This window comes from Quercus suber, unplaced genomic scaffold (genome assembly GCF_002906115.3).
Source record: "Quercus suber isolate HL8 unplaced genomic scaffold, Cork oak 2.0 scaffold_355, whole genome shotgun sequence".
Taxonomy (NCBI): Eukaryota; Viridiplantae; Streptophyta; class Magnoliopsida; order Fagales; family Fagaceae; genus Quercus; species Quercus suber.
The window spans coordinates 588,818-610,556 of record NW_027069807.1 but is presented as its reverse complement, the minus strand read 5'-3'; the positions used below and the strand labels follow the sequence as shown (position 1 = coordinate 610,556).

Here is a 21,739-nt window from a genome sequence, read left to right as displayed (position 1 = left end):
GGCAACATCCTAACAGTAATGTTAATATATAGGATCAAGTGATCAACATAGTTTTAGCAGCATTCGATCTGTCAGCTATGGCAACATGATCAACAATATTTTGACAATAATATATGTCAGGAAATCAGTAAAATTTCAGCATTTTCTAACAACATTGTGAATAGGACTTTTGCTGGACCAAGGCCTCTCCACTAGGACCAAAGCTTCCTTAGGGAAAAAAAAAAAAAACCCTATTTGAGAGCAATGGGCTAAGATTTTGACAAAACTCCCTAAGACCTTCGGCATATAATATATGCCTTTTTAGAGGCAAAAATCAAGGAGGGGGGCTCTTGTACTAGTACGCTGGAACTATTCTTAAAACTGACAGGAAATGGTCCTAGCTAGCTATTTAATAGATACATGCCCTCTCAAATGCCGCCTCACATATATGGAGGCTTGTAAACCCCGCTTGCAAGCTTTTAAAGCCCAGCAATTTTCAAGTTTACCCCTATTTCTCTGGACCTCCGTGGTGGTGAAGCTGGCCATCTGATCCAAGAGATTCAGCTGGCAAAGTCGAACTTCTTGTGTTGCTCTTTTAGACATGTGAAAAGGAACTCCAACAGGGCTGCCCATGAGCTTGCCCAGTATGCAAAATGTAATAATATCAGTTGTGTTTGGAAGGGTGTTACTCCACCTTTCTTAGATTTTCTGATAAACTCAGGTCTGGGTTGAATGATGTAGGTCATGGCCCTGTTGTAATCCTTTTCCTGTTAATGATATTACTCATTCTCTCAAAAAAAAAAAAAAAAATTGGCCATTATTGACAATTTATGAAATTATCTTCTCAGCTGTAATGATTTTACATTTACTCGGAGGTCCAAATAAACAATTATCACCTTAATTAGGAAGTTGGTACCTTGCAAACTTTTAAATTTTGTAAATTTTTTAACTCCAATTTCGCAAATTTTGTAACACCAATTTTTTTTTTTTTTATTTATTCGTTGGTTCAGGAAAAAAGGACTTCATTTCTAGAAGTTAGAGGCACATAAAAGTATGGTTTACACAATTTTTAGATTGTTTCGTTGTGTACAATATTTTGTGTTTTTTTTTTTTTTTGGAATTTGGTCGCCTTAGACCCCTTAAAATGAATCTTTTCACGTGAGTTTTCCGACAATATGCTTCGCACAATTTCAAGATCATTTTACCATAATTTGACAGAATTCAAAATTAGGTCAATTTTTCTCACATTCAATTAATTTTTGTGTTTGGGTGCGAAAGTTTTTATGTTTTCATGATATCTCACTTTATTTACATCACATATTTGAGATCCACCACTCATTTTGAATAAAATTGAGTTATCTTTGTTAATCCAAGATGTGTTTTGATCAAACAATTGGATTTTTGGTCAAAGTTTTATTAAACTTGATCAACCCTTTTTTTTTTTTTTGCCATGAAACTCTTGGGTTGGCTCTAATATTACCAGAAAGAAGCCTAATTAAAACTAATTGATATCACCATTAATTCAGTAGTTTTAAAAGACTAGTTTAAAGACTCCAAAAAACAAAAGAATAATTCTAATAAGGGACACGCCTAATTGCACATCTAAGTTCACAACATGATGAGATGTGCAATTATGAGTGGTGGATACTTTCTTACTACTCTTATTTACATGGACCACCACTTTTGATTGATATCTCTTCTAGTAACATAAATTAGCAAGTTGGGAACTTTGGTGTAATAGATTAGAGATGTGTTTGCAATAATGTTGTTAAAAAAAATATAGACTATAGTGTTATAAGCGGAATATTTTTATACTAAATAGTAATTTATAGTAATAATTTTGAAGTAATTAATGTCGAGGGCGGAAAAGTCTTCCTTTTGACAAATGAAATGTATGTTGGGTTGGAGGCCTAGACTAAAACTCGACGATGGACTTGAAGCATGGCCTAAAGGCTATCGGTGAAGATTTGAAGAATTTGCCTTATTTTATGCCTTGGGCCTAGGATGGGACTGAAAAGGGTTATGAGATGGCCCAAAAAACACTTCCTACAGCAAACACGTCAGCACAATAAAAAGCATACTACAATGAAAAAATAGCCCAACAATAAAATAATTCAGCAGTAAATATTCCAGCGGTAAAATGAAACAGAGCAGAATAAACTCCCAGCTGTTAATTATTTTACAGATTAAGAAAAGTATCTGCATTTTCAAAATCATCATCCACTGGTTCTGGAGAAGAGTCCTCTAATACAATAACATGAGGAAAAAATTCTATAGTAACAATTACATCATAACCTTCAAGAGTAAATGAATAAACAAATATCATGGGTTCCATTATAACGAATAATGAAGAAACTTAGTGTGAGATGAAGGGAGAGAGAAATTCCAGCTAACGCACCAAGATCATTACGATACCAAGGTATGTTCACTGATATAGTACATGTAGTGAATAGTGAGGGTCATTTTTGGGTAGTATGAGTAGTGAGAGAGGGTGCTTAATAAAGCTGTTGGGGTTTTCTGCTGGGGATGAATAAGAGCTTATAGGTAGGGGTGTGAGGGATATTTGTGAGCTAGGGGCTGAAGAACTTAGTTTCTAAGTTTGAAACTAAGAACTCAAAGACTCAGGACCTTACTAAGAGTTTAAAGAAGATTAGAGAGGGAGAAAACAAAGAAGTTTTTGGGAGAGTTCTTCTCTATTAGTGTATCTATTGGTCTATGTTGAAGTATTAATGGAAAGTTCCGTTCCATTTAGAGTTGAGTTTGAGGGGGTAATTAGCAAATAATCTCTACTAAATCATCCTCAATTTTCAAAAAATCCTTGGAGAATCGTTCCTAGGATTTGGCCAAGAGTGGTGAGTTCAGCTTTAGAATGTTCTTTGTTGTTTTGGATAATGGCAACTGGAGTTCTAACTTAACATCAAATGCTAATTGTCTTCAGCTGATGGGATTAGAGTATGTATTAGGCTAATGATCTTGGTTTTGCTATTGCTAGAATCAGAGCTCCTTAGGGCAAATTGCATCACCCTAAGCCAAGTGTCAATCTTGGAGCCCTTTACTGGGAACTCTACTAGAAATCCCTTTAGTGCCCTTCAAACCACATTTTCCTAAGTTTTCCCATTTAGGTCCATGTGCTTGGTCCATGAACCAGAAAGTACACGTTTTTGGCATGATAATAAGCCATTTTCAAGTTATTCCAGAAGCTTTCATGGTCTTGTTATGGTTGTCCTTAGTCCTTGATCAAATGGGTTGAAGAAGAAAGGAAAGATAACTGGCTAAAGCTTCCCAACTTTACATCATGTCATCTCAACTTTGTGTCACATGAAAAATGATGAAATCAGCTTAGCAAGGAAGGGTTTAACCCCTGCTGGTCACATGTCCTCTTCTGATCTGATTTGACAAGCTAAAACTTATGGTAATGGGCCCCAGCTGTCAGGTTGTGCTGAAACTTGACTTGACAACTCACGTGAGCTTCAGCGGCTGAGATTTGCATGTGAGCTAGGCTAACTCAACTAGACCTTGTAGTTGAGCTTCTTTGGGCTTGTCCATCCCTACAAAATGAATAGGTTTGCCATGAGTGACATACATGAGCTTTTGTAGTTAGTTGATTATGGAAAAAATAAGCATAGTTCCCAACAATTTTGTAAAAGAAGTATTTTTGAGGGATGTGTAATTTATATTTTCCACGAGTTAGGGACTTTAGTATATGAAAATATGTTTTTGCCAAGGAGTAGTTTTGGGCTTTGTAAATATATGCCAAAATAATATTGGGTTTTATATGTAATTATCTTTGCCAAAATGGTATTTGGGCTTTTATAAATAGGTGCCAAAGTATTATTGGGCTTTATGAGTAGTTGCCAAAATAATATTTGAGCTTTGTAAATATGTGCCAAAATAGTATTTGGGCTTTTGTAAATAGGTGCCAAAATATTATTTGGGCTTTTTGAGATTTTGTAAAAAATATTGTCGTGTAGCAACAGACTTAGTAAGAACTTAAGAGATGTCATGTAACAACGAGTTTTAGAGTGCCATGTAGAAACGAGCTTTTAGAGTGCCATGTAGAAACAGGCTTTTAGAGTGCCGTGTAGCAACAAGCTTTAAAGGTGTCATGTAACAACAGGCTTTTAGAGTGCCATATAGCAACGAGCTTTAGGGTGCCGTGTAGCAACGGGTTTTAGAAGTGCCGTGTAGCAACGGGCTTTGTAAAAGGGTTTTGTTGGGCTTTTTGGGTTTTGCCCACAAGATAAATGAGTTTGGGCCTTTTTGTGGAGATAGTTTAACTTTGTGGCCCAATTTTGCTAGTAGTGTGATAAATATTATTGTGAAAACCCAAGTTGGATAATATGTGGGATATAATAGGTAATATTTGTGAGAGAATCCAATATAATTTATGGGGCTTATATGAGAAATATTTATGGGAACCCAAGTTGGGTAATAATATGGAGAATATTTTCGGTAGTATGTAGGAAATATTTATATGGGCCCAAAATAATTTATGGGCTTGTAAGGGTATTTTTTTAGTGAGTGGGCTAATAAGATTAGGGCCCAAAAATTTGTACCTCAACAATTAATAAATGACTTTATTTGTTGCTTACTATTTAGGACTATCATTTTTTTTTTTTTTCAATATATGATTTAATAGTTGAGAAAATGGGAATTTGAATCATGAACATCCCTTAGAAACACAATAACAATTAACAAGTGCCAATTGAGCTACCATTTATGGTTAGACCATTAAAAAATATTAGTAAGAAAAAATAAAGAATAAATAACAGCAATTTTAAAAAATAAAAAAAGAATCATGGAGCTGAACCTTTATGGTAAGATTATGATTGTCTAAAGCTCCTTTTGTGAATAGAAAAGAAGAAAAATTCTCTTGCCTAGGTAGTGTAGAATCTCAACAACCAAGTTAGGACTTTGAATTTAATCTCATCTTGGATTAGTGAATGAATAGCAATTTGTTCCTATGTAGCTCAAAAGCCTACAGCCTGAGAGGAAACAAAGATGGTTCCTCATTGGGGCTTTGCTAGTAGGACAGTTGGGCTTATCCGAGACTTGCAAATTTTTTGGGTTAGGGGTTGTGCTAGGAATATTAGGATCGCTACTAGTGAGAGTGTAGAACTATGGGCTCTAAACTATTGGGTCTTTATCTAAAGTCGAAAACTCCATTGTGCAAATCAAAATGACCAAATTTTCAACCAAATCTTAAAAAGTAGTGGCCCATTTAGTTTCTTGATAACATCTTTCGGCCTTCTCTACTCTTGAAGGAGCAGTGTTCGTAGATCTAATTCAATTAATTATAATTTTCGAGAAGAACTTCGTAATTTACAAGCTTTTTGGTTGACACCAAACCAATAAGAAATCCTTTGGCTTTCGGCAATTGTCAATCATAATCACATCTTTTTAGCTAGCTTTAATAAAATATTCTTTTTCTCCTTCTTTATGTTCAAACTGCAGATATGAGCAATGATGAAGCTAGGATTTATTTTAGGGGGGAGATGCAAAATTTATAAGCAACAAACATGTTAGGGTTTTAGATCCCAACTAAGTTAGATTTTATCCAATCTTATTATCCAAATAATTATTAAGATTAATTATGCAATAGACCTGATTTAAACAAATATCAAACATTCACAAATCATATAAACACTTAAAATGATGACTTCGGGTCCGTTTAGATAAAACTTATCTTGCTAAAACTGAAAATACTGTAGCAAAATAATTTTTAAATGTGTGAATAGTATCGTAGGACCCATTTTTAATAAAAAGTTGCTGAAAAGTGAGATTTGTGGGTCTTGTGAACAGTGCACGGGACCCACTGATGTGCTGAAAATGGTTGAAAAGTCAAATAATGCGGCTACTGTTCATAAACAGTGCATGAACAGTAGCCGTTTGTCTCCTGAAATAGCATGCCAAAAAAAAAGGGGGAAAATGCAAAACTCAAAACGCCAGACGCCAGATGTGTATCCAAACCCACAATTAGAAAAACTTTTGAAACTGTGATTTTAAAGTAAAAAACCTAGGAATGATTTAACCTAAACTAGGGGTGTCCAACTCAACCGATGGCCCGACCCACCTAGTAAATCTGACTGGACCCGGACTAAACGCCAACCGACCCGACTACTCCCACGCTCGGCAGCGAGTTTTCTTCTCCAGAATTTGAGGAAGCTCAGTTCGGTCTTAAATCTTCTTGCTAAAACCCGAAGAAACCCAAACCAATCAAGATACATAGCAATTTCCGAAAAGATTTTTTAGATCCGATGAGATCTCAACTAGATCCTTGAAATCTCCACCAAATTTGGTGAGATCTCGTTGTTTACGCTCAAATCTAGCTACAATTTAGTGGGTTTTGCTCAAATAAGGCTCAAATCTGGTGAAAATATGATGGGTTTTGCTCAAATCTGGCAAAGCCCTAATAGTTTTTGCTCAAATTCAACGAAGATCCAACGAAAAATACAAATGACCGTCAAAAGGAATCTTTAACAGCATGATCGTCGACTTCGACCAATCCGACTTGACCCATTGGTTTTTGCGATCGGCAGCAGGTTTTCTTACCGAAAACTCGATGTCATTAGGTCGGTTGCGGGTTGGGCACAAACCCGACCCAGACCGACCCGTTCACACCCCTATCCTAAACAATCCTCCAGGCAACATTTCACTAATAGAATAAAAATTTATACAATAGACTTAACCCTAAATCTATTACTACCTTATGTAGCACATACTCCTGTGACCACACGCAACTCCAAATCCACGAACTCTTTTACTATGAAACTATTGCACACAAACTCTCCAGTTTGTGACTTTGAGATCTCCACTCAAAGGTTTATATCATCAACTGTGGTTGACTTGATGCAACAACTTTACTTTATAATTGGATTTGTTGTTTGCACAAGATTTCCAACTATAGTTCCAAAAGGGTGTGAAATATCTCCAAATCTGTGTACAGAACACTACCCTCTTTAATATTAAAAACATGCTCTAGGGTTTTCATTTAAATATCTGTAAGTTCCATCAAAACCCTAGATCCAATGGTTGAGAAAGAAAGTGAGAATTTAGATTTGCATGAATCTTGATCAGTCGAGATAAGTGATTCTTTTTTATACTTATCTTTTTCTGATTTCTTGAGTTTTCAACTGTGTTGAACTTCATTTGTCTTGTTTAATTGGACATTTCTAGATTAAACAACTAGACAAACTAAGTTCTAAATGTTATTGTAGAAGTGAAAATTTTGCAACCAATCACAAAGCGCCACGTGCTACTTAGTGGGTTCCACTATCATTATTTAGAGATCAATGGAAATCTTCAAAGTGCTTCTAAATAGTAAAAAAAATTTGCAAAGAATAGTTAAGGGTTAATCGCACATCAACACGCGTTAATTTAAATGACATAAGCAATCAAATTAAATATTGTCATGTGTTATTTTAAATTAGAACACTTTGACCAATCAAATAATGCCATGCATCCCTTGGAGAACAAAGCCAATCACGTGTGATTATACCTCTCCAAGACTCATATAAACAAAGACCCTTCTTAGCCTTATGGGGGGATTTAGAAACATTCAGAAATCTTGAAGCTATGCTGGAATTAAGCTCCAAAGCACTCAAGTCATACTTCTAGATCTCAAAACTCATTGGAATCAAGTTCAAAAGCCTCCATAAACATCGAGAAACTACAAATTAGTGAAGCTCTGTGGATCCAAGCCTCCAAAGCCCCAAAGAACTTTCACTACAAATCTTCGAAGACGAAGGACATTCATCCAAATCATTCTTCCAAGTCTCAAAGTTCTACTAGAATCAAGCTTCAAAGCCTCCAGAAACTTCAAAGCCTTTGATCCATTGAAGTTTCATCAGATTCAAGCTTTAAAGCCCCAAAAAACTTCCACCACAAATCTTCGAAAATTAAGAATTCGAAGAACCCACAATAAACATGAAGAACGTGAAGGACAAAAAATCTCTAACAAGCACACAACCAGAGATTCATCACAATTTCATTCCAAAGATCTTTCAATCCACTTTCTAATCCAAGTGGAGGACATCTTGTATTCAAGTCAAGACTACATCGACATAATACTTGAATTGAAGACTTTTCTAAGGAGATCGAATCAGAGGATTATTCTATTATATTAGAATCTAGATATAGAGAATTGTACCTACAAATTCATTAATATAAATTTACACTTGTGAAACATTATCAATTGTTTAATTTCCAAATTTAAGATTTTGTGTTTCCAGTTACAATTCGTTCATGGTTGCTAGCCTGAAAATATAGACTTTACAAAACACAGACACATGCATACAATGCAAGTAGTTGAGACCAATTTAAATAATAAAAGCCAATTATGTGAATATTGAAAAATATTTTAATGTAAGAAATTCCTAAAAAAATAGCATATTTATTATATAGCATGCATCTATTAGATTTATATATATATATATATATATTTTTTGCACATGAATAAGTCATTTGCTTCTTTAAATTCCAAATTTTCACTTATGAGTCACATCAAAAGATTTTTAGTAATTAGGCAAACCTTAAGTATAGCTCATGTGAATAATGATATTTATGTTAAAAATCATAAATGATCAAAATTTAATATTTTTAAAACTATACTATGAACATATATCACCTAAAGCTTCATTTTTATTATGCCATGTCATTTTTAATTAATTATTTTTTTTAGGCTACAAAAATGATATGACATCATTTCATTGGACAAACTAAATAAGCATGACAAATTTATGTGACACTGAACGAAAAATTTAGACGGTAGAGCCGTTGTTGCAAACAGAATAGAATTCCAGAGTGTAAAATTCAAATACTCTTAAACTTTAGGGGCACAATTTACAATTTAACTAAAAATTTATATATAATGAACAATTATTATACTTAATTATTAGGGCTCTAAATGATGAATTGGTCTTAACAATGTTTTAATATTGTACTATAGATATAAATATAAAAAGAAGATATTTGTCAGACTTTCGTATTTTAAGATAGGTGCATGAACTTTAAAGTGATTGACTCCATTGAAAGATGAACTAGGAGTGGCGTGCATTTTACTCATTTTGATTAAGAATGGCATAAATTAAACCTTTACTTATTTTTCTTTTCTTTTGGGTAACAAGCCAAGAATATAATACATATATATATATATATATATAGTCCTGGTTGTGGAAGAATTGCAGAACTCGTCGTCAATGAGTGTTTCGTGCCGCCCATACACGTGGGGCCCACGTGATCAATGGCCAACAACCAAACGAGAAGATTTTTAAAAGGAAGCAAGAAGTTTGATTTTTGTGAGCCAAAACTAAAATACGGGATAAAGTAAAACTTGTCACAAACAATATATAGTATTTTTTATGCTGTCATTTTAGTTGACATGATTAATATTCTTTAATAGGGTTACAATTTTTTTTAAAATAATTAAATTTAATACTACTATTGCAAGAAGAAAAATTAATATAATTATAGATTTAATTTAATTAAAAAAATCTATTATATAATTTTTTTTCTATTATATTACAAGGCAATTAATGACGCACTCAATTTCACATTTACATGATTTTTTTTAGATAAAAATTTCACAGTATACTGAAATGATTCGAACATGAATAATAAATATCGAACAATGAAAAATATTATAGTTAAAAACTTTTTTATAACCGCTGGCTAATATAATGAATGAATTTTTTTTTTTCAGATAATAATTAAAAAAATAATTTTGATGGTGAGTTCAAATGAGAATAGTGAATAATTGTCACATCAATCATTTTTAATCCTAATAAGTTTGCTAAATGGTTCTTAAAATATCATGATATCCATGAGATCTGAATTCAAATTTCTTGTGAGCATCTTGTAGTTATTCTCAAAAAATTACTCATTATAATAACATGGTGTGAGAGACTAGGGAATGGAATAATATATTCGAACGAATAGTAAAATGATTTTAAAAAATTAAAATAAAGAGAGGAGTAAGACACCACAAAAATACTATAAAAAAAGAAAAAGGAAACTGAGCCTGGCCATTCAAGACCACAAAGGAAAGATGCAAAGATTCTATTGAAAGGTCCGCGTGTAACACTCCTCACCATGAGATGAGAATGGAATGTGTAACAAAGACGACGTGGCACTTAGTAAAGAAAAAATATCCATCCCGAAAATAAAGTTGATAAATCCCCAGGGGTGCCCCCACCACGTGTCCTCCATTGTGGGGCCCCAAAAAACCAGTGAAGCAAAATCAAACAGAGCAGCGCTGCACCACTTATCTGAAAAACTTGAGTCACAAGGGAAAAATCAAAAACCGTGGCGCTAAGAGAGCCACGTCATCCGCAACTACCAGAAGGCCAATGACGGCCCACCATTTGATCTGACTCTCTCTCTCTCTCTCTCTCTCTCCTGAGATATTTTTCCCGGTTTTCGCGGCTCTGATTTAATCCTCACAATATTCCAAAGCCTCGTTTTATTTATTTATTTCATTATTTGAGATATTTTGTTTTTCTAGATAGAGGTACTCGCTAAGATTTTAGTAGTATAAACTCTTTTTCTTTGCTTTCTCGCTTTGTTCACTTTGCTTTCTGGCTTTGCCTGCTTGCTTCTTCGCATTGCTACAGTCTTGTTGGTAGTGTGTTTTTCTTTGTTTGTTGAGAAATTAGGGTTTTGTTTGTATGAGGATGGGTGAAGAAGAAGTGGTGGTGAGTGGTGAGGAAGAGGTGGAGTCGGAGGAGAGGCGAAGAAATGAGGTGGCGCCTCCGAGGATGGCGCTCAGGATTCTGCTGGTCGAAGCAGACGATTCTACTCGACAAATTATCGCCGCGCTCCTCCGCAAATGCGGTTACAAAGGTCACTTCTTTCACTCTTCCCGATTTCGTTTTCTGTTTTTCATTTTCTTTCACCTGCACCCAAAAAAAAAAAAAAAAAAAAATTATGTTCAATTTTTTTTTTCTTCATTATGTTCGTGACAGTTTCTGTCAAATTTAACTAAAAAGAAATTTTTTTTTGAACAGACAAAACTTTTGATTTTTTTTTTTGTTTGTTTTTGTTTTTGTTTGTTTACCAATAAATTAGGGAGACATTGTTTTGTTATTGAAGTTTAGCGACACAACTGCACTGAAGATTTGAAGAGGCTAGATAATTGTGGTGATTTTTTGTAGCTAAATTTAGATGGTTAGTGTTTACTGTGCTTAACTGATGGGTTAGTGACTAGTAATGATTAAGGATTAAGTGAGTTTCTTGGCTGTTCGGAAAGTAATACCGCCACTTTGAGATACTTAGCGCGTAAGCTTATTTGCTTATGTACAGTTAGCGTTCGCGTTTAGCGCGCTTTAGGAAACTTATATGCACATTTTGTGGTATATATCTTATTGTACCTAAGTGAATGGTGTCATAGCAATGTGGGGTTTGCAAATAAACACCTACATGATCGATCATCTAAAATTGAAACATGAATCGGTAGATTAGATACTGTCTTGACCCCCTTTACAAAAATTGGCTTTTGTTCATCAACTGCGTTTAATTTACTTGGAATTCAGACAATTTGCTTCAGCTTATTGCAGTTCGGCTTTATTTTGTATGCTTATCATCAAGCAAAGTTTGTTGAAGATATGAGATCTTCACTTTCAACAGATCACTGTTTTGAAACTTAACATAAACTTTATTTTTTTTTTTTTTCAAACAGTTGCTGCAGTTTCTGATGGATTAAAGGCATGGGAGACGTTAAAGGGGAGACCCCATAACATAGATCTCGTATTAACCGAAGTGGAGCTTCCATCAATATGCGGATTTGCACTACTTACTTTAATCATGGAGCATGACGTTTGCAAAAACATTCCTGTTATAAGTATGTTAGAATGACTAGACTTTTGCTCCATTTTATTATCTTCATTTTGAATCATGTATGAAGCTAAATTTATTAACATCTATTCTCATGGGAATGCAGTGATGTCTTCGAATGATTCAATTAGCATGGTATTGAAATGCATGTTTAAAGGAGCAGCTGACTTTCTCATAAAGCCTGTCCGGAAGAATGAGCTAAGGAACCTTTGGCAGCATGTATGGAGAAGGCAAACTGTATGTTTCTACATTTTTTACTTTGCTTAATATTTTTGGATTTGTTCTGTTTCTTTGTTTTATTGTGGCATACAAATCAACTTATAAATTATATTTTTTTTTATTAATTCCTTTTTTACAGCTGACTGGTGGTGGAAATGTTTGTCAAAAAATTGAAGCCTCTTCTGAAAATAATGCGGCAAGCAATCATTCAAGTGATTGTTATGTTTATACGCAGAAAAATATCGAATGCAGTGAGAAAGGGAGTGATGCCCAAGTAAGCACCTTTTCATGTTGTAGTCATTCTTAAAAAAGATTATTAATGACAATAATAAAGCATTGTAACATGTATGCTGTGCATTGTGAGGGAAGTATTGTTTTCAGTTAATAAATATACACATTTATGTTGGCATTTAGAACTTTCTCGGATGTCAGCTTCCTTTGAGTGTGTTACAACTAAAGAACGTATTAAGAATCACCATTCCGACTAGCTAACCATCAACTGTTTTCCCCCTTTCCTTTTGTTTGTAGACTCCCACAGATTGTACAGTTGACATGAAAATAAATAAGTTGTTAGAATAGAGTATACAGGATCCATGGAACAAGCACATGTAAGGCCACTTGTAGCTTGGGAAAAGTTTCTTTTTCCATAGTAGGTTAGCTTCATGAAGTTTTACATAGAGACTGCATGTTTTGCCACCTCTCGTGCAGAGCTCTTGTACAACACCTTACTTGGAAGCTGAGAGTGCATATGTGCAAAATATGCAGGGTCTTTCACAGATGAAATGTGGGAGTACGTCAAATTTGAGCAATAGTCATATGGACAAGCATGGAGGGTGTGCTAACCTGGATAATGAATTGATTACGCCTGAGAGTGAAAGTGAAGGTCTGTCATATTATCGTGTTTTCCTGTCTTCTTTTTTCAACATTAATATATATATATATATATAGAATTAATATTAACAATGGGGAAATCTGACAAGCTATTTACTGCAGAAACATCAAATAGATTGGGATCAGAGGTTGCGCCCTTTGAAGAAGCTGATGACTCAACTGCATTGAGATTGAAGGAAAATGCTTGTGCTAAACCAATGAGTCAAAATGAGGGTGCGCCAGCAGAAAGTAATAGAGGCAATGCTAATATTGCTAGTGAGATTCATGGCTGCAATGATAAACTGTATGAACCTTCTAGCGGAGCTATTGACTTATTTTTTTTTTTTTTTTTTTGGAGTTACTTTAATATACTTCCTGTTTACTATAGCAGTCTTATCTTGATTAATTGATCCTTTTACTTATCATAAAGATATATGCATCCAAGTTGTTTGCCACTAAATGGGCAGCTGACCATACATGAAAAAAGAAACTACACTAACATGCGACATAAAAGTCCTACCATGAGATATGCACCATCATCAAGCCAGTTATTCTCCTTGAGAGCTCCATGGCCACTGGTTTCAATAGCCAGATGCGACTCCTCACCGATAGAGTTCTGTCATCAATTAACATGTCAGAAGAGGGTCATAGAAGTTGCAATGCAGCACACCACAAATTTGAAAAACACTTATTCATTATTACATAAAAGGGTTAACGTCAGAAAACAAGGCATAAATTTGCCAATGATCAAAAGAATGTATAGGCAAAAATAAACAATAAAGCAAGACCAAAAAATAAAAAATTATAGAGTATTATGTGCTAGAAGATAATCAACTTGAAATCAAACAGAGCTGCTATAAATCTTAAGCTGCAAGGCTTAACGAAGCATTAGCAAAAGATCCTTTGATTTGATTATCAGCTTCCATTCTAATTGTCAACGGAGACACAAAATACTAGTGGCCCAGAATTTTCCCTGAACCCATTTACAATTAGTAGTCCCAAATTTCTGATATAAAATCAATGTGTACAAGGACAAAGATGCTTGTCATGTTCAAAGCTTAGATTCAAGATTTTTCTACTTAGGTAATGTAAATTTTAACCAAACTATAAGTCTATAACAACAATGATAAGTGCACAATTTATCCTACCAAACGAATTGCTTCATCAATGACATTTTTGTAGCCTCTTTTGAACCGATGGTGCTTCCCACCTGGAAGAAATTGCAAGTTATATAAACACAATCAATAAGAGAGGAAGAAAAAAAAAAACATAATATGGCTGTTCAGATTTCTCCATACCAAGTTTCTTCTCAATAAATGTGGTCAGACCATCTGAAGTCACACTGTCAGTAACAATAGTTGTTCCAGGATGCTAGGGAAAAAACACAAACAGAACAGATTAAGAACAATAAATGATGAGCCAAGGATCAAATATAAAAATAATGGTCCTTGAGATGGCGGAAACAGGAAAATCTTACTTCCTCAAGAACAATGGCGGACATCAAGGCAATCAAACGATTCCGATTGAACTCATGGCCAGTGGAATCAACAGCAGCAGATCTAAAAGAAAAAGGAATAAAAAAAGAAAAAAAAAAAAAAAAGACTTGATTAAAAATAAACATTATATGAGGTTGTTTGATGGTCTCATAAGTCAAAAAAACCATTACCTGTCAACATCAGTGTCAAAGATGATCCCCAAATCAGCCTTGTTATCAAGAACAGCCTGAGTTATAGCTTTCATTGCTGTCTTATCCTCTGGGTTTGGAATATGATTTGGAAACAAACCTGATACCAAAACAGATTTTTATTTAAAACACCAATCATGAAATAATTAACTAATTTTTCTTTTACAATTTTAAATATTACCATCCGGCTCCAAGAACTGACTACCAGTAGTAACAGCCCCCAGAGGCTCAAGCACCTTTGCCTGATAAACCATTGAATAAAACATGAATATCAGATACCACTCAGATAATAGTATAGAATACACAAAGCTCAAAAAAATCAATCAAGCATAATTCATGAATTACCCTCAGGGGACTAAACCAAGCACAATGCATATCAAGCACACTCATAACAATACTAAGCACAATGCATATCAAGCACACTCATAACAACACTATGACAATTGAACCAAAATTTGATAATTCAGTAACTTAAAGATCAATGAGAATTACCTTTTTTTAAAGGAAAATAAACAACTCACTCACCCACACAAGACTGAACCCTTCACCTCACCCTCCACCACTTATGGAGGAAGGAGATGCCATTGGTCCATGGACCAATGGCAATAGCACTATTTATCAAAACAACAAAATATTTTGGGAGTTCCTAAGATCAGGTATCCACAGATCATTTCAGAACAAAGGTATGCAACGGCCAAGGCAACATAAATGGAGGCACACACTTTAACGTGGAAGAACAAATGGACATAGATAATATGCAATGGCAACATATTGCCTGGGCAGCCAACCTCCCAAAAACTTAATAAACAATATTGATAAAAATGATGTAAGCAACAAGTGTCTTTACAAAATCAAAGCTGAAGGCCAATATCATACGTCAAAACTTTCATATAATTAGCTATGAGTAAAAACAAAAGGAAAAATAAGATTGCATAGGAAACTTACAGCGAAAAATCCTCCTGCTCCATTCCCTGCATCAACAACTATATGGAATCCCTCCAATGGCTTCTCTGATAATAATAATTCCATAAAATTAGCAAACAGGTCAAAGCGTCTCAGAAAACAACCCATAAAAGGAAAAGATGAAGTGCTGGTAGCTTGATAACAGCAAAGAAGAATAGAGAAGCAATAATAAAAGCATTTTTAGATATGCAAGACCTAATCGAGGTATATGGGAAACAGAATAATGATACAAAGTTCTATTCATGATGCACTTCAGGTAGTAGGAGAGATCTTTATCCTAGATACATTTCTACTCCAATAAAATGTTTACTTGAGGTAATACCTATGTTTCCTGCAGCCTTGCGGACTGCATTTACAAGATCAGATGTATATATAGTCATGTAATCAACTCTCCTTATAGATGCAGAAGCTTTTTCCTTTGAATTCGTCAAACCTTCTACTGTAAAATTATTGTATATAACTGCAGCACGCTCCAAGATATCTTTGATGTCGGCTTTCCCAAGCCCTCCAGCATTTGTGAAAAATTTGAATCCATTCCTGTTGTAAGGCAGATGACTTGCTGTTTGCAGAGCATACAAATTAGAATTTCAATCAAGTAAAATTAACCTCACCACCAAGAGAGAGAGAACTTTAAAAATACAAATTCACTCTAAGTGCAAATTGCCAAAGCATTGGAATGAGATCAAAGGCCAATCACTAAGTGCTTAGATCTATGATACTTTTTAAGAGAGAAATAGTTCTGATCATAACATAACAGGATTTCTAATAGGATCCAGAACAAAGGTTGTTAATGATAACACGCAGTCTAACAGAATAACATGGGTAATCTACCTGTTATCATAATGGATCCGTCAACTGGACAAAAAAATCCATGGTCTTCAGTAAGTGTGCTGTTAAACATTGCTGGTGTAGATGCTAATCTACAAAAAGGCAAAGAAAACATAGAGAACTGGTCTTCATCAGTGAACTCAACAACAAAAATAAAAGCAATCCTGATGACAGCATGGACCTAATACATGGCAAAGAGATAATTGAGCAAATTCTAACATCTGTAAAACTTAAACATAGTCATGACTTATACGGCCAAAGATAGATGGTGGTCCATTCACATGTGACAAGACCAAGGCACACAGCCTTTTTTAATGGCTTAGATATTATCTGGAACATGAATTCCAACCCATACAGGGGACATTTTTGGCTAGATTGCCTACTAGACCACATCAGTGGTGGGACTCATATGGGACAAAAACTATTTATTTTTGCAGATCATTAAGCATTTGTCAACAATAAGATCAACACAAAATGATAAGAAATTCATCACCCACCCATATTGAACAACATCCAGGCCAGCACCAGCAATACCTCGAGAAATTGCATCCTGGAAGTTATATTATAAAATTGTCAGTTGAAAGTAGTAGATACTAAAACCTTCTTTCATATGTTCTTGGAGGGTAAAAGAGATTCCTCCAAAAGACCAAATTTTATATTTTCTATCACTAGGAAAAATTCAATGACTACAAACATCAGCGAAACAAGGACAACAATGTCAATGCAACAAAACCATCATAACAAACAAGACAAGCAACTTTGGTTAACACAATGAAAAAAGTTATTTTTATATGGTTCTCGGTAGACCTCATATGCGGCTCTAACATCCATGTTTTCATATATACTTTTTCAACTTGGAGAAAACCAAATTCATAATTTTCACATATGCACATATATAAACTTTATTTTTATAGGTTATAAAGCTTTATTATATGAACTAAGAATAGTACAAGCTGCTCCCCTGGTACACAGGCAGTTTACTTAGGGAAAACAAGAAAGTAAGCAAAATAACACAAATCTACGAAATCCAAAAGGGAAGGAATAGAAAGACCACTCATATCTATCATCCAATTAAACAAAGAAAGCAAGAAGAACCGTTACAACTCAAGGATGGAACGTTCCTCCCCCTTGAAAGCACACTCATATGTATCAACTGTCAGTGAAAAACACAGTCAATGAAGCACTAATATATTTGGCAAAGAAACCTGTAACTGTTGTGCAGATATTCGGGAATCATGGCCAATGGAAACTCTCAAACGTTGAGAGCCATCAGCTTTCTTTTTTTCCACTAACCATCCAGCAAAGGCCGCTGCTATTGCTTCTGCAACTTGTTCAGTGAGGTTGACAGGCTCTCCCTCAACACCAGCAACAGCAACACCCCGTATATCACTGTATAAAGCAACATCAACCCATAAGTGACACCAATCAGACCAGAGCAAATATGCTTGCTAGGGAAATAAAGAAAATAAAGTTCAAAAAACAGGTCAGAGCAAATGAATTAACCCACACAATATTTTGGTTGAATGCGACCGGCAGGAAGCTGTTACTGCTATGAGTCGAGTACTTTTGAAAGTTAACAATTGGAGATTTTGTATAATTGAGGGGGTAAAACCAGTATTCTATTAGATGTAACGAATTGATGGGGTGGTTGACTGTGATATGCTCATTTCATATTAGGTAAACAAGTTGCTGAGCACTACATAACACTCTCAATCTCAAGACTTGGTGGAAATTTGATAGTTTTACTTCTACTTTCATTTAATGCTATCTCAGTCTTCAGAGTCTTTCTGCATATCCAGACCATTACTCCCGCATTGTAAATTTAAACTAAAAATTATTTCTTTGGGCGCTACAGTTTTAAAGCAAAAAATGACACTTGAACATTTGTAATCTGGCAAAGCCATCAGTTTCCTAAAAGTCATGACTAGCAAACATTTAACTTCATAATAATACAAGAAGTGTTTTTAAACATATGTGATACAAAGTTAAAATGGGATTAAATCCGGTGACAAGATTCCTGCTTTCTTTTCTGTCTCTGAACAGGGTTAGTGACTTAGTGTTCCAGAGAAGAAAAAGGAATATTAATGAATGAATAATGATACCACAAACTTTCAAGCACCCAGGAAACAAGAAGATGCGATACTGGAACTATTCTCTACCTGCCATTTTGAAGCTTCAAAAAATCAACTTTGTCAATAGCTGGTACTGCAGAGGTAGTGGGAGCAACTGTGAAAAATGTACAAACAGAAAATCTATAAATACTGAAGGTCAAAATATTTTTTAGGAATCATAATAAACAAGGCAATAACATGTCACAAAATTAGCTTCATTTGCAAACAAGGCCATTCAAATAACAGAATGAAAATACACGCGTGAAGAAAAATGGACAAAATCCAATGCATGCTGGACATGAAAGAAAACAAGTACTCTAAAGGTGTCTAGAAATTCTAGTTTCGCACTTTATATCAACCTGGATAATGAGAGTCTAGAACAGACCATTGCAGTGAACAGTTCCTCTGTTAACAAAAGGACCCTGGTGTTTTGATAAGGTGCGCAATTGCATGGAAGAGATGCCAGTCCATGCCAACTTCCCTCCTTGAAAGGGAAGCAAGTTGCGCACATAAGGGGCACAACTGTCCCTTCGATATTGGGTGCCGACGAATTGTCTATTCTGTAGGTAGCACTGTGATACAAAAACATTATGGACAACCTTCCCTGACATTGCTGCATAAAAATTTGCAATTTTAATTAGACTCAAACTAGTGAAAGCCTCATGAAATGTTTATTATGTTGCTACTATTATTTAATTTCTGAGGAAAAAGTGAAGTTTGCATTCTAGACCAAATTAGTCTACAAGATTGAAAGTTGAAGAGTACTCAACAACAATCTTCACCTCTGTAATGTGGGTTTTAAGGGGAACAATAGCACATAAATACCACAAAAATCACATTCTAAACTGTGACCCATCTCCAATTAAACTCCCTCTAAAGCTTTCTCAATGGAAAACCTAATCAGTACATACTTTCACTGGCACCCATTCAATCGTAGGTGTCACAAAACAAAGCTAAATACTTCCACTGTTATTTTTTACATTAGTTAACAATGCTTTTTATGTCTATAAAACATAAAAACCCCTTTAACAAGAATCATAAATTCTAGCATTGGTATTTTGAGCTTCCTGAATCGTTGAGTTCTATTCTCATTTCCTTTTTTTCTTCCTAGATTTCATGATTTGTTAGAAAAACCACATTGTATCCAATGGTTATCAGAGTAGAGACAAGTGATGGCAAAACGAGGCAAAAGTTATTCAAAACTCTTGGAGCAACACACCCTTCTCTCACTGGAATCATGGACTGCACCATGAATTTGGCTTGTGAGGCCTAGTATTTGAGAGGAGACAGTATTACTCCCAAAAGTACTGACTGATCATTGCTTAAGAGGACCTACTGTATGCTCTATTGCATACACTATATTCATAATATGTGTTGATGAATTGAATTGTAAACAATGTCTGATTAATATGAAATCCGGCACACGAGTTAGGAATAAAGAGAGTTTGTGGGGTTTTCATTTTTCAAAAAAATTAACCCAATGAAACATAATTAAATGATGTAATATCGACAAATAGCTACACTTGGTCCTGATTCCTGATTCCTGACCCCATATATAAAAAAGCACCAGCAGGCTTTATTACTACACTAACCCAGGGCTTCACACCCAGCAATGAAAATATTTCATACAAGTCAAATAATTAAAAAGGACAACAAACTAAAAAAATAACATCAATTGTAAACAACAATATTTTGCTTCGGTAGATTAGATTTGAACATCATCTGGTCAGACTTCCATTTGTTTTGTTCATTAATAATCCATATAACAGCAAATGAAAAAAACTAAATTGAATTTTTTTTTTTAATACGGTTTTGAGTGTGTAGGGTTAATTAAATAACATGGGAAAAATAAATAACCAAATTAAACTGCATGTATCTAAACAAAGTGAAAAGGAAATGAAAAGTGAAAGAGCAATACATACTAGTAGTAGGTATAGAAAGGAAAGAATTTACCTGACATTTCGAAGAGCAGGGAGTGTGGAATAGAAAGAAATATAAGATTGGACTTAGGTGGAGAAATGCGGTGGGAAGAGTAGGTGTGGTAAGAGAACAGTGGTGTTTATATTATATTTTATAGTACATAGGACTAGGAGCTGGTTGCTGAGGTGGTTTTGCTTTTGTTTTTGTGAAGGATGGATAACGGGGCCCGCACCGGACGTGTTAGTCACCGCTTATATCTACATATATGTTGTCTTTTTTTAACTCTTCTCTTCTGTTCTTCCGCCTGTAACCTGTTTCTTCTTTAAAATCAGCGGAATTAACTTTATTCGGTGGAACCTAGCGGCCCGACCGGGTCGGGTTGGGTCGGGTCTCAAACGGGGTTGGATCAATTAGATTAAGGATTGACTCATACTTTCTTATATGTAATATGCCAATAATAATAAAAACTAAAAAGAATTATAATAAGTATTTTCTCTATCTTTCTTTCAATGTAAATAAGAGAAAAAAAAAATAACAAAATACTCAAAAAAGAAAGTTAAGTAATATATGAGTTTTTTTTTTTTTTTGTGTGTGTGTGTGTGTGTACATACTATACACAACTTTATGTATAATTCTCCTTTCACCAAATGAGAATGACAAATTGTGTGGAACTAAAACACAATTGTAATTCTCTTTTCATCAGAGAGAACATCCAACTTTGTATATGACCTTTAAAAGCAAAACATAATTTTTTTTTATTAAGTTCCCTTCTTTAAAAAATGGGGTTGGGCACAAGATGACCCAATCCAACCTAGCATTTCAATGGGCCGAGTATAAATTGACCTGATTTTCTTATGAGTTGGCTTGTTGGGCTCAAGTCCAATCTTTCCAAATCTAGGTGGAATTGTATATTATTTTTTTGAAAAATCACATTAGTTCTCAAGCTTATGTCCTGTTTAAAAGAGAAACGTTACATCCTCAATAATTTTATAACACTTTTATAATAAATCATAAGTGGTAAGTTGTTATTGGTTTTAATTTGAATCTCCAACTTAAATTACTTTTTTACCCACCCATAACAACCTACCACTTAGAATTTGTTGTGAAATTGTTGTGGATATAGCATTTCTTTATTTAAAATTAGACGTCAAGTTTATAATTTTGTGAATTAAAATTTCAAACTTATATGAAATTGTTGCAATTTGGAATTATGTCCATTTATAATAACTAGTGTGTAACTCTGTGCATATGCACATGCACGGATCTAATAAAAAACAATCACAATTATACGATTCAAATTATACCTTTTTTTTTTTATATATAAAAGATGTTCAAA

At 34.5% G+C, this 21,739-nt stretch overlaps 2 protein-coding genes across 4 annotated transcripts; one reads left to right on the top strand and one right to left on the bottom strand.

Annotated features, from left to right (window-relative positions):
* The first annotated feature begins 10,446 nt into the window (after positions 1 to 10,446).
* On the top strand, positions 10,447 to 13,307 carry LOC136061366 (two-component response regulator-like PRR95). Its single transcript, XM_065760158.1, has 6 exons — positions 10,447 to 10,818; positions 11,654 to 11,815; positions 11,915 to 12,045; positions 12,167 to 12,301; positions 12,736 to 12,910; positions 13,021 to 13,307. Exons 1-6 carry the CDS (start codon positions 10,644 to 10,646, stop codon positions 13,305 to 13,307), a joined length of 1,065 nt encoding a protein of 354 aa, XP_065616230.1. The 5' UTR covers positions 10,447 to 10,643.
* Positions 13,308 to 13,372: 65 nt separating this feature from the next.
* Positions 13,373 to 20,703, bottom strand: LOC111991647 (uncharacterized). 3 transcript variants are annotated; one of them, XM_065760168.1, is made up of 14 exons: positions 20,437 to 20,703; positions 18,869 to 19,096; positions 18,532 to 18,598; positions 17,578 to 17,761; positions 16,870 to 16,922; positions 16,376 to 16,464; positions 15,867 to 16,103; positions 15,527 to 15,591; positions 14,763 to 14,823; positions 14,564 to 14,681; positions 14,375 to 14,456; positions 14,196 to 14,268; positions 14,046 to 14,107; positions 13,373 to 13,513 (listed from the first exon to the last, which is right to left on the bottom strand). In XM_065760168.1, exons 1-14 carry the CDS (start codon positions 20,441 to 20,443, stop codon positions 13,388 to 13,390), a joined length of 1,452 nt encoding a protein of 483 aa, XP_065616240.1. In that variant the 5' UTR covers positions 20,444 to 20,703; the 3' UTR covers positions 13,373 to 13,387. The 3 variants fall into 3 exon arrangements, with proteins under 3 accessions (XP_065616240.1, XP_065616241.1, XP_065616242.1); XM_065760169.1 differs by lacking the exon at positions 20,437 to 20,703 and adding an exon at positions 20,406 to 20,426; XM_065760170.1 differs by lacking the exon at positions 18,869 to 19,096 and having other exon boundaries at positions 20,437 to 20,700.
* Between the last annotated feature and the right edge of the window lie 1,036 nt (positions 20,704 to 21,739).